Below are 16,514 nucleotides of genomic sequence, written 5' to 3' on the forward strand. Positions count from 1 at the left end.
GCTTCTCATTGCGGTGGCTTCTCTTGTTACGGAGCACAGGCTCTAGGCGCGTGGGCTTCAGTAGTTGTGGCACACAAGCTTAGTTGCTCTGCAGCATGTGGGATCTACCTGGACCAGGACTTGAACCCGTGTCCCCTGCATTGACAGGAGGATTCTTAACCACTGCGCCACCAGGGAAGTCTCCTGTCTTCAATTTCTGCTCTGATTCTTATTATTTCTTATCTTCTGTTTACTTGGTATTTAACTTTTAAATTCTTCTTTTAGTTTCCTAAGGTGGAAACTTAGATTATTGGTTTTATATCTTTCTTCTTTTTTAATATATGCACTCAATGCTATAAATTTCCCCCTAAGCACTGCTTTTGCTGCATGGTCCCACAAATTTTGGTAAGTTGTATTTCATTTAGTTCAAAGTATTTTAAATTTCTCTTAGGATTTCTTCTTTGACCCATGTGTTATTTAGAAATTTATTGTTTACTCTCCACATATTTGGGGCTTTTTCCAGTTATCTTTCTGTTATTGAATTCTAGTTTAATTTGATTGTGGACTGAAAGCAGACATTGTATGACTTCTTGTCTTTGAAATTTGTTAAGGTGTTTTATGGCCAAGAGTGTGGTCTGTTGTGGTGAATGAGCTTGAGAAAAATGTGTATTCTGTTGTTAATAGATGAAGTAATCTGTAGACGCCAACTATATCCTGTTGATTGGTGGTGGTGTTGAGTTTGACTATATCCTTACTGATTTTCTGTCTGCTGATTTTCAGTCTTTGTTCTCTTTGCTTTTCAGTTTTGGAGGTTTCTATCTGAGATATTCTCAAGCTCAGAGATTATTTTCTTAGCCATGTTCAGTCTACTAATAAACCCATCAAAGATATTCTTCATTTCTGTTACAGGATTTTTTTTTTTAATCTCTATCAGTTCTTTTTGGTTCTTTCTTAGGATTTCCATCTTTCTGCTTACATTGCCCATCTGTTCTTGCATGCTGTCTACTTAATCCATGAGAGCCCTTAGCATATTAATCATAGTTTTTTTGTTTGTTTTTGGCTGTGTTGGGTCTTTGTTGCTGTGCACTGGCTTTCTCTAGTTGTGGCTAGCAGGGGCTACTCTTTGTTGTGGTGCGCAGGCTTCTCATTGTGGTGGCTTCTCTTGTTGCAGAGCACGGGCTCTAGGCACGCGGACTTCAGTAGTTGCAGCGCTTGGGCTCAGTAGTTGTGGCGTGTGGGCTCTAGGGCACACGGGCTTCAGTAGTTGTGGCGTGTGGGCTCAGTAGTTGTGGCTCGCGGGCTCTAGAGTGCAGGCTCAGTAGTTGTGGTCAGGCTTAGTTGCTCCACGGCATGTGGGATCTTCTCGGACCAGGGATCAAACCCGTGTCCCCTTCATTGGCAGGCGGATTCTTAACCACTGTGCCATCAGGGAAGTCCAGTCATAGTTGTTTTAAATCCCTGGTCTGATGATTTCAACATCCCATCCATGTCTGGTTCTGATACTTGCTGTCTCTTCAAATTGTGTTTTTTTGCCTTTTGGTATGCCTTTTAATTTTTTTCTTGATAGGCTGAATATGATGTAATGGGTAAAAGGAACTGCTGTAAATAGGCCTTTAGTAATGTGATGGTAAGGTGTAGGGTGAGGGGAAATGTTCTGTAATCCTGTGACTAGATCTCAGTCTTTTAGTGAGCCTGTGTTTCTGGACTGTGAACTTTACAAGTGTTTCTCAGGGTTTTTTTCCCCTCTCCTTTTAGGTGGGGCAGGATGACTAGAGTGGGCTGGAGTTGGATATTTCCTTGCCCTAGGTGGGTTAGACTCTGATATTACCCCAACAGAGTAGGCTCTGGTTAACTAGTTTTTCCTGAGGGCAGGCCTTGTTAAGAACAGAGTGCTCTGGAGCAGTTCAAAATGTTTCTTTTTTTCCCTCCCCCTGCTGGAAGCACAAGGGAATTTATCTCTGATAATCTATAAGAACCTGGTCGGGCTCCTGGATGTTAAACTCACAAAAATATGCGCCTCACCAAAAGACTGTGGCCCTTGGAGTTTTAAACTCTCAGAGTTGTCCACACTGAACCTCTAGCAATTCGTCAATTACAGTCAGGTTTTCCTATCCTGGTACAGGTTCTGTGGTGATTTTTGCTCATGAGTCTCTGCTCCAGTTATTATTCAGTGAATCTTTTTATTTGCCTGTTTCTTCAATATTGAGGGCAGTGATTTGCCCTGTGTCCTCACTTCCCTTAGGGATCCAAGAAGAGTTGTTGTTTTTTTTCAGTCTGTGCAGGTTTTTACTTGTTAGGATGGAGTGGCAAGGCCCGCCTTACATGGGAATCAGAAACTGGAAGTCCAACCCAGATGTTTTTCAAGTTCCAGTATTAACTTCTTATTTTGACATCATTCGAGAGTTACAGTTGTAATTTTGGACTTAAAATTCTTCTGTCTTTTCTTGTCTCCCTGACTTTGACATTTTTAGTGAATACAGGCCAGTTACTTTATAGAATTTCCCTCAATTTGGGTTGGTGATATTTCCTCATGATTAGATTCTGGTTATACATTTTTGGTAGGAATACCACTGAAATGATGTTGTGTTCTTCTCAGTGCCGCATATCCGGAAGCAAATGGTATCAATTGACTTTCATTACTTGGTTAAGGTAGTATTTAACACTGTAAAGGTACTATTTTCTATTTTTTGGGGGGAGAATATCTTGTGGGGAGATACATTAATACAAGTACTTATTTGCCCCTGTCAGACTTTCTTTCTTTTTTTTAAAATTTGTTTATTTATTTTTGGCTGCGTTGGGTGTTTGTTGCTGTGCGCGGGCTTTCTCTAGTTGCAGCAAGTGGTGGCTACTCTTCTTTGCAGTACGTGGGCTTCTCATTGTGGTGGCTTCTCTTGTTGCGGAGCACGGGCTCTAGGCGCACGGGCTTCAGTAGTGGTGGCACGTGGGTTCAGTAGTTGTGGCTTGCTGGCTCTAGAGCGCAGGCTCAGTAGTTGTGGTGCATGGGCTTAGTTGCTCCGCAGCATGTGGGATCTTCCTGGACCAGGGATCGAACCCGTGTCCCTGCATTGGCAAGCAGATTCTTAACCACTGCGCCACCAGGGAAGTACCCAGACTTTCTTGTGTGAGCAACAATTAATGATTCTTGCTTGAGTCAATTATTACTCTCATTGCAAATGATAATTTTCTGATTTCATCATTCCCATACATTTATTAGTTTGCATTTTACTGTAAGGAAGAGATTTTCCTTTTCCTTATTTGTATCACTGTGGATTCATAGATTCTTATTTTATTCTGTGGGTTCTCGTCTGTTAGTATTATTATTTATTTTGATGCTCCAGTTGTCCCAGATTTGGCTGATGGGAGCTCCTTCAGTCTGACTTCTGTGTCCAGTATCATTTTATTTTTAATTTCTACTTATTTAAATATTTATTTATTTATTTATTTGGCTGTGCTGGGTCTTAGTTGCAGCACGTAGGATCTTTGTTGTGGCATGCGGGATCTTTAGTCGTGGCATGCAGGGTCTCTTAGTCGTGGCATGTGGGACCTAGTTCCCTGACCAGGGATCGAACCCGAGCCCCCTGCATTGGGAGTGCCGAGCCTTAGCCACTGGACCACCAGGGAAGTCCCAATTTTTACTTATTGATGCATACTTTTCTGGATTATTAAAGTAACACTTTTTTTTAGACAGTTTACTAAACTAATTTAAAATCAGAGAGAAGGCTATAAAAATACCTATAATCCTCTTGTCTTCTATATCTTAATGTATTTTTTTTCAGCCTTTTCTTTCATTGCATTTTTTAATTCTTTTTTTAATTGCATTTTTAAATGTAGTAGAGGTAGAACTAAACATAAAAATTTATATCTGAGTTTTGTTTTTTTAACCTGTCATTGAAATGTAAGCATTTCCTGAGCTACTAAGAACTCTTTGGAAACAGTGTGTCTCACAATTGATTTATCCTTGTGACCCACATGTGCCTGTGCTGCCTTGGCATGCACCTGCTGCCTCTGCTGCTCCTTCCCCCTCTGAAAGAAAACTCCAGTTCCCTCTCTCTTCCCCTCTTCCACATCCTGTTTTTTTTTTTTTTTCCTTTTCTTGTTCATCATGATCCTTGCCCATTCTCTTGTAGAGCATTTGAGGAGCCAACAAAAGGTCAGAGTGGTGGAAGCACAGAGAACAGAGAGGAGAGTGGCCCCAGATATGAGGTAGAGCACCGTCCACTTGCTGGGGGTAGAGCAGTGGGGCGGGGGGGCACGGTTAGATAATAACTAGTTAACAATCAATAGATAATTTCATCAGGAGGTGAGAAATGCTATGAAGAAAAATAAAAGTGGGTGGGATGGAAAGAATTGTGGGTAGGTAGCTGCTATTCTAGATAGGTTGGTAGGGAAGGCATCTCTGGTGAGGTGATATTTGAACAGAGACCTGAGTGTTTTACAGGTGAGAAAGCTCAGAGAAGTAAAACAGCTTTTCTAAGGTTGGTTTACCAGGCAGATTTAGTATTAAATTCATTTCTTTGATTCAGAAGCCCACTGTAAATGGTACTTCCCTCTGTACGGAGTATATCTGAAAGTTTTCAGAAATGCTTTGAGTGGGATTCCTAACTATTAGCTTGGCTATTTCTACCCTTATCCCTTGCACTAAAATATTTCTAAGAAATAAAACCTATGTAAGAGATTTTTTTTGTGTGCTTTGAATTTCAGTGGTGGTAGGGACAGAAATGCAAGTTTTCCTTTAAGGAGGTGTTGAGGATTGTTTTGGAACTCAGTCATTTCTTGACTCTAAAATCTAAAATCTAGTTTTTGGTGTCCTTAAGGTCTACTCAGAAAGGCAAACCCTCCCTTGAAAGAGTTGGAGCTGCTCCTGAGAGTCTGCCTGGAATGACGACAGAGGCCCAGGCTTCAGAATCTTCACTGGCAAAAGCCTCATCTGCTGAGAGTTCCCTAGGAAGCCAAACTTGGGAAGACAAGGGCGTAGGGACCTGGTCTCTGATGGCCTGGGTTTCAGAGGCCCAGGCTTTGGAGGCCCGGGCTGCAAGGGCTCAGGCCTGGGAGACGCAAGCTTGTGAGGCTCAGAGCAGGGCCAGCCAACCCAAGCCAACCTCTGTATTGGGGGTAGAAGCTGCCCCAGTCCTGAAACAGAGACTCTTACCTGTGAAAGTTCAGGTGCCAGAGAAGGAAAAGAGTGAGGTTCTCTTTACTCGTCCATTCTGGTCCAGCAAGGTTGAGTACATCCTGGCCCAGGTGGGCTACTCCATGAGGCCAGGCAGTCTCTGGCATTTTTGCTACCTGTGGCTTCACAGCGGAGGTTGTAAGTCTGGGTACCAGGAATCACGGATCCACAAGGGGCTAGCAGGACGGAGGCCTGTCTGGGCTTCAAACTTTAAGATCTCTGGAATCTGTAGAGGCTAGAGACTTGGTGCTCTGAGCAGGGTAGGAGCCAGGTGCCTGAACATCAAGGATCATGAGAGGGGTAGAGGTGCAGGATATCTGAACATGAGGATGGTGGGGCTAGAAGCTGGGATCGGGGTGGGGGTGCACACTAGGTATTTGGGTCTTCCAGGAACTGGGGACCAAAGAACTGGGCACCTGGGACTGTGAGGGATGTGGAAACAGTTGATCCCTGATGCCGGTGGCCCTGAGGAGGTCACTGGTGGGGAACGTGTTTTCCTGGACCCATGAAGAAGTCCAGGCACTGAAAAGCCTGATGGTTCTAAGAGCTCCTCCTCAAATCCCCTGCACAGGCAGTTTTCTCATCATCTACATCTTCCTGCTGTTGTTGCTTGGGGTTCCTCTCCTCTTCCTGGAGATGGCAGCTGGTCAGAGGACTCGTCAGGGCACCATTGGTGTGTGGAAGGTCATCAGCCCCTGGATTGGTGGTGTAGGGTATACCAGCTTCATGGTGAGGAGCCCTGGGCTGCCCAGGCCTACCCTTTACACCCCCTCCCCACCCCAACCCTTGTCCTGGAATGGGTCCCATGACTTCACTTCCATGGGTCAGGTTCCTTCAGTTCCCCAGTCCTCTGTCAGATCCCCTCCTTTTTCCTGTCCCCACTCTTCCTCCCCAGCCACCTCCTCCCTGGCCCCTAGGTGTGCTTCATCACTGGCTTGTACTTGAATGTGGTCAGTGCCTGGACCCTCTTCTACTTGGGTCAATCCTTCCAGTTTCCTGTTCCATGGGAGAAATGTCCTTTACTGAAGAACTCCAGTGGCCTTGGTGAGGGGGAAATGAAAGATGAGAAGGGGGAAAACAGAGAGGTGGAAGGGAATTTGGAAAAGGAGAAAGGAGCGAGGAGCGATAAAGAAGAGGAAGATAGGGGAAGGAAGAAGAAATGGGAGGGGGAGGGAGGAGGGGGTAGTGGCGGAGGGGCTAAAGAGGGGAGGGGTAACCCTGTCTAGCAGGCATGTGCAGAGCCAGGTCCCCTCAGATCCTGAATGTGCACGGACGACACCCTCCCTGTACTTCTGGTACCGGATGACTTTGAAGGCCTCAGACAGAATTGAGGATGGTGGGCCACCAGTCTTCAGTCTGAGCCTGCCCTTATTCGTGTCCTTGTGTATTCTTGGTGCCCTCATGATTAATGGGCTCAAGTCCACCGGGAAGGTGAGCCACCTGTTTTTGATTCCTTGACATTGTCAGATGCTTTAGCCCTCACCTAACATTGTTACTCTTTGATCTCCTAACTTCTCACTCCCTCTGACCTTTTACTCCCACTAGCCCCTGACCCCTGCTGGAAGCTGTCTTCTTACTCCTCCTTATTTCTGATTCAGCACTTTTGATCGCTGCTGACTGATGGTTGACTCCCACTGGTACATGCTTTGTCCCACTCTCAATTCAGGTAATATATGTCTTGGTATCATTGAGCTATCTCATCATCCTCTGTTTCATCATCCGGAGTATACTGCTGGATGGGGCAGTATTTGGCCTTCGGTATTTGGCAGTTATCAAGGTAAGGTGTATCTTCCTCACTCCCCTATCAGGCCTTGGAGGACAGTTCTTGCCTATTCTTATCGCATCCTTTCCCCATTATTTCTGTCTGTCTCTCTTTCTCCCCATTTCTGTTAAGGTTCTCCTCTCCTTCTTTGACATCTCCCCTTAACAATTGTCTTCTCCCTTTTTAGATATCAGATATGTACAACGTGAACGTGTGGTACCGAGCAGGGAACCAAGTCTTGTTTTCCTTGGGCCTCGGCTTTGGCTCCATTGTCTCCATATCCTCGCACATGCAACCGTCCAACAGCTGTCTCAGTGATGCCTTTGTTGTGGCTCTGGCTAACCTGGTCTCCATGCTGCTTTTCACACCTTTTATCTGCTCTGTCCTGGGCTTCTGGGCCACAGTCCTCACACACCGCTGCAGTGAGAAGTAAGGCCAACCTCTTAGTTGAGGGTCCCAGCCCCAGGGGACTACAAAACCCAGAGAGCCTAACCTTAAAGTCGCTACAAAGACCCACATTCACACATCTCAACCTCAGGTGCACTTGCGAACCTCTACTTTCCCCTATAGTGAAAAACAGACAATAGAATCCCCGTCATATATTGTCCTTCTCAGAACATTTTTCTAGCCCTAGAAATCTTAAAACTCCGAAAATTGCCAACTGTCTACCTCAGAGTACTACCACAGAGTTATGCAAGCGTTCAAGGTTACTCTAATCCCAGACAGCATCCAGGACCACAGCCATCTGGAGACCTTTCTACTTTCTGAATGCCTACATTCTTTACTGTCAGCTCCGAAATTTAGGGATTTCTGTCAGTCTATCATACTTAAACCCCAGAAGGACTCAGAACTAGAGCCTTTATTGTCTGCTCACCCCATTTTTTAACTTCTTTAGGCATTAATTTCAAAAGCATCCATCAGACATTTAGAAAGTACTCCTTGTGTAACGCAGAGACTTGGACAGGTGAATCAGACCACAGTCCTTGCCTTCACTGAGTTTTCAGTTTTGGAGGGAGGAGGGGAGGGGAGTTAGATACTTGATTATACGGTCTTAAACTCATGATAACCAGCAGCAGGAGTGATGGGGAGGACAGAAGACAGAGCTGTTCATTCTGCCTGAGCTACTCAGAGAAGGACTCCCAGAGGAGGCAAACCTAAGCTGAATTTGTCCCTGGTAATCCTAACCCATGCAAATGGCCACGATTTCATTCCAGAAAAAGGCTGGGCGTATACAGATGCACACATGCAAGAGTTCTCTAATGTATATACTTAGGAATGGAATTGCTGGATAAGGTTGGCACACCTTCAGTCTTAACATATGTTGTCTGATTTTCAACGTGGTTTATGATATATGAGAATTCCATGTATTTCACTTTCTGCACAACACTTGGTTAAACTTGGTCGAACTTTAAAATTTTGACAGTCTGGTGGCAGTGTAATGGTATTTTTAATGTTTTTAAAAACATTTTGTTATATATTACTTACATATAGAAACATGCATAAAACAAAATATGCAATGTAAAGAACTATAAAATAAACAGCACCCATGGTAAGAACTAGAATGACCCTAGAAGCTCTCCATGTATCTCTAATTATAACCTCTTTCCTCCCTCCTAGAGGTAACCATTATCCTGACTTTTATGATAATTAGTTCGTTTTCTTTACATGTTTATCATATGTATGCTTATCTAAGCAATATAGTTTAATTTGAACACTTACGTAAAGCAGTATAGTTTAGTGTGTCCATCTGTGTAGTCTAATTTGTTCATTTACATGTACATTTTCTTTGTATTCTTTTATGTTTTACCTTTTTTATTCAACATATGTTTGAAAGATTCATCCATATTGTGCATACCTCTAGTCTGTGCTTTTTAATGCTGTATAATGTTCCAGTAAATGAACATACTGAAGTTCATTTACCGATTCTATTATTGGTGGACGTTTGGAATCTTTCCAGTTTTTGGCTGTTAAAGCAACGTTGCTCTAAACATTCTTACGCATTTTCCTTATGTACTACATATGTGCACATTTTTTTAGGGTATATAAGTATGAGTGAGATTGTTGGGGTGTACTTATCTATTACTATGTGATAAATCACTCCAAAAGTAAGTGGCTGAAAACAGCAGTGGTTTATTATTTCCTCATGATTCTGTGGGTTGACTGGAAAGTTCTTCTACTGGGCTTGGGTGGGTTAACTCACATGTCTGTGTTCAGCTGGGCCCAAATGGGACAGCACTGCTCTGCTGTACATGGTGTTGGCTGGGCTCACTCCACTTGCAGTCAGTTGGCAGTTCAGCAAGGCCTGTTTTCTTCAGGGAGGCCTCACCTTGTGGCTAGTTTGGGCTTCCTCACATGCAGCTTACAGAGAATAAAGGTGGAATCAGCAAAATGTCTTGAAGCCTATTAAGCTTGGGAATGCTCGCATTGTTACTGCTGTTACATTTTGGTCAAAGGAAGTCACAGAGCCACCCCAGATTCAAGGAGTGGAAAAACAGACTTTACCTCTTGATGGGAGGAGCTGCAAAATACCATGGCCATGTTTCTTCAATCTACCACATGTATCTTCAGCTTCACTAGATAATGCAAATTACTTTCCACAGTGTTGATAGGATTGTAATTCTCTCTCTCTCTCACTGTCTCTCTGTCTGTCTGTCTCTCACACACACACCCATTTACTTAATCCCAATGCTAGAATACATGGAAAATAGTTACAGAATTGCTAGTCCATACTATTGCAAAAACATACTAATCCCAGGTTTCCCAGGTATTTGTTGACAACTTTTTGTCTTTATCCTGAATTTTACAGTCAAAATGCTGTGTTCAGAAATTACTTGGGCTAGTTCTTTATTCCTCTATTCAATGTGGTTATGTTATTCACTTGAAATACAGTTATGTTCATTTGTCTCTGTTTGTATGTCATCTCAGTGCCCCTCCAAACTTGATTTTATTTTTTATTAAACATTAATGTGGTTTCAAAAGACAAAATTATATAAAAAGATACTCAAATATCACTCCCGCACCATCACTTCAACCCATTTCCTACCCATCCCTTGCAGGAAACTCATTATTTTTTGGTTTATACTTCTGGTGTTTGTAAAAATAAGTAGAAATATGTCTATTTTCTTATTTACCCTTCTTTCTTACACAGAATATAGCGTACTGTGTATATTCTAGTTTTTTACTTTTGAAAAATTTAATAAGATATCCTGGGAATCACTCTTCCATATTCATTCCTTTCTTATTAGCCTGCCTTAGGCCTAATGGTATTGCCTGTTATCCTCTATATCTGCTGTTCCCCTATTCTTTAGAGTTCTCATTGCCCCTAGTAGGTAAGCCCTTGTTAATAACTGGACAACGTCAGAATTAAAATCATTTTCTCTTTGAAAGATACCATTAAGATAATGAAAGTACATGTCACAAAATTGGAGGAATTTATATATTCTCTACACAGTTGATCCTTGAACAACACAGGTTTGAACTGCACAGGCCCACTGTATATGTCGTTTTTTTTCAATAGTCAGTACTACAGTACTACATGATCTGTGGTTGGTTGAATCCATGGATACAGAACTGGATACGGAGGAACCGTGGATGTGGAGGTCTGACTATAAGTTATAAATGGATTTTCAACTGTGTAGAGGGCTGGCTCCCCTAACCCTCATTTTGTTGAGGGATCAACTGTATATGTTATCCAGAATATGTAAAGAAGTCTTTCAACTCAATGAGAAGACAAACAACCCAATGAAAGTGTGCTATTAACTTTTTACAGTCTGCTTAGAATTAATATGATATTTTACCACTTTAAGTGAAATGTAAAACCTTATCATCATAATAGGACCTTTATCTGCCCCCCTTTATGTTATGGTTGTCATATGTACTACATATACATACACTGAAAATCCCATCAAACAAGGTTATAATTTTTACTTTCAACTGACATACTTTCTTTTTTTTTTTAATTTTAGAATTTAAAAATTTTTTTTAAATTTAAAATTTTTTTTTCTTTTTTTTTTAACATCTCTATTGGAGTATAATTGCTTTACAATGGTGTTTTAGTTTCTGCTTTATAACAAAGTGAATCAGTTATACATATACATATGTCCCCATATCTCTTCCCTCTTGCATCTTCCTCCTTCCCACCCTCCCTATCCCACCCCTCTAGGTGGTCACAGAGCACCGAGCTGATCTCCTTGTGCTATGCGGCTGCTTCCCACTAGCTATCTATTTTACGTTTGGTAGTATATATATGTCCATGCCACTCTCTCACTTTGTCCCAGCTTACCCTTCCCCCTCCCCGTATCCTCAAGTCTATTCTCTAGTAGGTCTGCATCTTTATTCCGGTCTTGCCCCTAGGTTCTTCCTGACCATTTTTTTTTTTTTTTAGATTCCATATATATGTGTTAGCATACGGTATTTGTTTTTCTCTTTCTGACTTACTTCACTCTGTATGACAGACTCTAGGTCCATCCACCTCACTACAAATAACTCAGTTTCGTTCCTTTATATGGCTGAGTAATATTCAACTGACATACATATTGTAATACTTAAGAGGATAAAAATATCCTGTTATACTTACCTAGATACCATTTTTGTTGCTCTTCCTTCATTTCTGAAGTTTGAATTTTCCCTCCAGTATTATTTCCATTCCATCTGAAAAACTTTTAACATTTCTTTTATGTTACAGGTATGTTGGCAATGAATTTTTTGAAATTCCTTTATCTAACAGTGCCTTTATTTTACCCTTATTTCTTGAAGTAACTATGGGTTGACAGTCCTTTTCTTTCAGTACTTAAAAAATGTACTATTTCTTTCTGGTCTCCATTTCTTTTTTTTTTTTAATTTAAAAAAGAATTATTTATTTATTTATTTGGTTGTGCCGGGTCTTAGTTGTGGCAGGCAGACTCCTTAGTTGAGGCTCGCAGGCTTCTTAGTTGTGGCTCACTGGCTCCTTAGTTGTGGCATGTGAGCTCCTTAGTTGCGGCAGGTGGGCTCCTTAGTTGTGGCATGTGAACTTAGTTGTGGCATGCATGTGGGATCTAGTTCCCTGATCAGGGATCAAACCCGGGCCCCCTCTTGGGAGCACAGAGTCTTAACCACTGCACCACCAGGGAAGTCCCTCTGGTCTCCATTTTTGATGAGAAACGTAGTCACTCAAATGGTTGTTCCTCTATATGTAATGTGTCATTTTTCTTTGGCAGCTTTCAGATTAAAAACAATTTTTTAAAATTGAAGTATAGTTGATTTACAGTGTTGTTAGTTTCAGGTGTACAACAAAGTGATATATATATAAATTTTATATATATATTTATATATATACACACACCCAGACACAAATACTATATATTCTGCATTTTTTTTTATGTTTAATTTTCGTTTGTTTGATTTTGATGTGTCTGGGCATAGGCTTTTTGGGTTTATCATGTTTAAGGCTCGCTGAGCTTCTTGAATCTAAAGTTCTATGACTTTGGCCAAATGCCAAATTTTCAGGGAAAGTTTTCAGCCATTGTTTCTCCAAATATTTTTTCTGCACTGCACTCAGTTTGACTCTCATTCTGGACTCTGATGACACAGATTATAGGCCCTTTGTTATTGTCCCATAGGTTTCTGAGGCTCTGTATATTTTTTTCCCCACTGTTTTTCCTGTCGTTCATATTGGATACTTCCTATTGATTTATCCTCAAGGTCACTGACTCTTTCCTCTGTCATCTTCATTCTGTTATTTAGCCATTCAAGTGAATTTTTTGTTATTGTATTTTTCAGGTATAAAATTTTCCACTTAGTATTTTTCTTATATCTTTTGTCTGCTGATAGTCTCTTTTTCCATTTGTTTAAGGTGTTTGCTTTGACTTCTCAAAGTATGATTGTAATAGTTGCTTTAAAGTCTGATAACTAAAACTGCTGTGTCATTTTGGGGTTGTTATGTATTGATTATCTTTTTCCTTGCGGCATATTGAGGTTTTCCTGGTTCTTTATAAATTAGGTAATTACGTATTGTATTATGGTTATTTAAAATATATATGAGACTGTATTCATTTGGAAAATGTTGATTTTTTTTTTTTACAGTTTTATGAGGCAACTGTCCCAGTAATATTTAAGTTGTAAATTTCTACCCATCTTCCCAACTTCTGTGGGCTGTGGTTCCAGTGTCAATTCAGTTTTCAGTCTTTGCAGTGCTACTTGGGTCTGCCCTGGTTATGTGCCACCAGCAGTTTGGAAGCTGGGAAGTGGTATACCCTGTGTTCCAGTTGTCAGAATTTTTTGAATGCTGTTTAGGGTCAGATATAATCCTGTGCTGCCCAGGATTTCATATAACACTTCATAGGATCACCTTCTTGAGCTCCCTCTTACCTGAAGTCTCCCCAACACTTTCCAGCTCTTAGAAGCCCCACTAACTGGCTTTCTGCCCAGAAAACTAGGGCTTTAGTTTCTCTGCTCTGCTACTCCTTTCGTCAGCTGCATCTGTCTCCAGGGCTACACATTGAAAGAATAGAAAAAAAATGTTTAAAGTAACAGGGATTTTCCTCCCTTATCCATGTACTTGGAATCACAGTTTATTTGATTAGAGGAGGGTTTCCATCTCAGATGTATGTAGCTTGTCCAGCCACCACTGCCATAGCCACCATTGTTGCTGCAGGATTGTCTGACATGTTTGATAAAACAGAAAAAAGGAAGAAAAATCAGGGGATTTCTCTTGCTCTCTCTGAAATTTGAGGCCTCTTTTCTTTTCCTAGGACCTGAAATATAGGACTTTTCTCTCGGAACTCTTTCTGTCCACACCTGATAGGTAGTTCTGGGTTTCAGGCTACCTTTGAGTCCAGACCAGAAGGTACTATAGGGAAAAAGTATTGTAAACTCACTGCCAATTTGGTGGTACTTTGAATTCAACTTTCCTTCCCCCAGCTGCCAGCTACCGTTTACTTTTCAGAGTCCTTCCATGTGTAGGACTTTCAGTTGCATTAAGTAGAAGCAGGGTAGAATGTACATCTGAGCTCTAGTTTCTGATGAGAAGGCATTCAAAAAAAAATTCATCCTACTTGGGGTTGGCTAAGCTTTGTAATTTGTACTTTTCACCAAATTTGAGAACTTAACTGTCATTATTCCTGTAAATATTTTTTTCTGCCTCATTCTCTCCTCTCCTTTTGGAACTCTTAATTATGTGTATGTATGTTAAACTCTTTGTTATTGTCCCATAAGTCCCTGAGGCTCTGTTCATTATATTCTAAAATATGATTTCCTCTGTTCCTCAGATTGTATAATACTATTGATCTATCTTTAAGTTCACCAACTTACCTCTGATTCCGCCTATCCTAGTACTTACTTATGTTATAACTAGAAGTTTGTACCTTTTGACCAACTTCATCCAATTCCTCCTACCCCCAACCCTGCCTCTGGTAACCACATATCTGATCTCTTTCTCTATGAGTTTCTTTGTTTCTGAAGTATAATTGACCTACAACACTATGTTAATTCCTGGTACATAACACAGTAATTCGATATTTCTACATTTCAAAATGATCACCGTAAGTCTAGATATCTTCTGTCACCATACAAAGATATTACATAATCATTGGTTATATTCTCCACATGGTACAGTTCATACCTGTGACTCACTTATTTTGTAACTGAAAGCTATACCTCTTAATCTCCCTCACCTATTTCTCTCCTCCCCAACACTTCCCCTCTAGCAACCATCTGTTTGTTCTCTGTAACTATGACTGTATCTATGACTCTGTTTAGTTATGTGTGTTCATTTGTTTTGTTTTTTAGATTCCACATATAAGTGATATCATACAGTATTTGTCTTTCTCTGTCTGACTTATTTCATTAGCATAATATCCTCTAGATCCATCTGTGTTGTTGCAAGTGGCAAGATTTCATTATTTTTTGTGGCTGAGTAATATTCCATAATATATATATGTGTGTGTGTGTGTGTGTGTGTGTGTGTGTGTGTGTGTGTATCTTCTTTATCCATTCATCTATTTTTTAAAAACTTAATATATTTTGGATATTAACCCCTTGTTGGATATATCATTTGCAGATATCTTCTCCCATTCAATAGATGGCCTTTTTGTTTTATTGATAGTTTCCTTCACTGTGCAAAAGCCTTTAAGCTTAATTAGGTCCCATTTGTTTCTTTTGCTTTTGTTTCCATTGCCTGAGGAGACATATCCAAAAATATATTGTTAAGACTGATGTCAAAGAGTGTACTGCCTAAGTTTTCTTCTAGAAGTTTTATGGTTCAGGCCTTACATTTAAGTCTTTAATCCATTTTGAGTTTATTTTTGTATATGGTATGAGAAAGTAGTCCAATTTGATTCTTTTGCATGTAGCTATCCAGTTTTCCCAACACCATTTATTGAAGAGGCTGTCTTTTCCCCATTGTGTATTATTGCCTCTTTTGTTGCAGAGTTTAGATTGTTGTGTTTTAATTTCCATTTATCTCCTGGTATTTTTTTTTAAATTTCTTCTTTGATTTTTTTTCAGTGACCCATCAGTTGTTTAGTAGCATATTGTTTAGCCTCCATGTGTTTGTGTGGGGTTTTTTTTCTGCAGTTTTTTCCTTGTAGTTGATTTCTAGTCATAAAAGATTCTGATATGATTTCAATCTTCCTAAATTTACTGAGACTTGTTTTGTGGCCCAGCATGTGATCCATTCTGGAACATGTTCCATGTGCACTTGAAAAGAATGTGTATTCTGCTGCTTTTGGATGGAATATTCTATATATATCTATTAAACCCTCTGGTATAATGTGTCATTTAAGGCCAGTGTTTCCTTATTGATTTTCTTTCTGGATAATCTGTCCATTGATGTAAGTGGGGTGTTAAATTCCCCTACTATTGTTGTGTTACTGTCAATTTCTTCCTTTATGTCTGTTAATATTTGCTTTATGTATTTAGGTGCTCCTATATTGGGTTCATATATATTTACAATTGTCATATCTTCTTAGGTTGATCCTTTGATTATTATGTAATGTCCTTCTTTGTCTCTTTTACAGTTTTTGTTTTAAAGTCTATTTTGTCTGATACAGGTATTGCTACCCTGGCTTTCTTTTTGTATCCGTTTGCATAGAATAGCTTTTTAACATCCCCTCACTTTCAATCTGTGTGTGTCTTTAGGTCTGAAGTGAGTCTCTTTTAGGCAGCATATATATGGGTCTTCTTTTTGTGTCCATTCAGCCACTCTGTGTCTTTTGTTTGGAGCATTTAGTCCATTTACATTTAAAGTAATTATAGATAGGTATGTATACTTATTGCCATTTTGTTAATTGTTTTGGGGTTGTTCTTGTAGTTCTTTTTTGTTCCTTTCTTCTTTTGCTCTCTTCCCTTGTGATTTGATGACTATCTTTAGTGTTATGTTTGGATTCCTTTCTCTTTTGTGTGTGTATCTATTATAGATTAAAAAAATATTTATTTATTTATTTGGCTGTTGGGTCTTAGTTGCGGCATGCGGGATCTTTGTTGCCACGTGTGGGATCTTCGTTGCCACGTGTGGGATCTTCGTTGTGGCATGCGGGATCTTTGGTTGAGGCATGTGGGATCTTCTTTTTTTTTTTTAGTTGCGGCATGTGAACTCTTAGTTGCAGCATGTGGTATCTAGTTCCC

The 16,514-nt window shown here is 40.4% G+C and overlaps 1 protein-coding gene across 1 annotated transcript in view; it reads left to right on the forward strand.

The window, feature by feature from the left end:
• Window positions 1-4,515: 4,515 nt before the first annotated feature.
• Window positions 4,516-16,514, forward strand: part of SLC6A16 (solute carrier family 6 member 16) — a gene marked incomplete at its 5' end in the record, with an annotated part of 31,322 nt that continues 19,323 nt past the window's right edge. Inside the window, 7 exons of the mRNA XM_082439795.1 lie at window positions 4,516-4,530; window positions 4,777-5,287; window positions 5,721-5,878; window positions 6,067-6,193; window positions 6,405-6,580; window positions 6,816-6,926; window positions 7,099-7,340. Of these exons, the coding sequence (XP_082295921.1) occupies window positions 4,516-4,530; window positions 4,777-5,287; window positions 5,721-5,878; window positions 6,067-6,193; window positions 6,405-6,580; window positions 6,816-6,926; window positions 7,099-7,340 (1,340 nt within the window). The remainder of the gene's footprint in view (window positions 4,531-4,776; window positions 5,288-5,720; window positions 5,879-6,066; window positions 6,194-6,404; window positions 6,581-6,815; window positions 6,927-7,098; window positions 7,341-16,514) is intronic.

The sequence above is a fragment of the Balaenoptera physalus genome (genome assembly GCF_965194825.1).
Source record: "Balaenoptera physalus genome assembly, chromosome: 19".
Classification (NCBI taxonomy): Eukaryota; Metazoa; Chordata; class Mammalia; order Artiodactyla; family Balaenopteridae; genus Balaenoptera; species Balaenoptera physalus.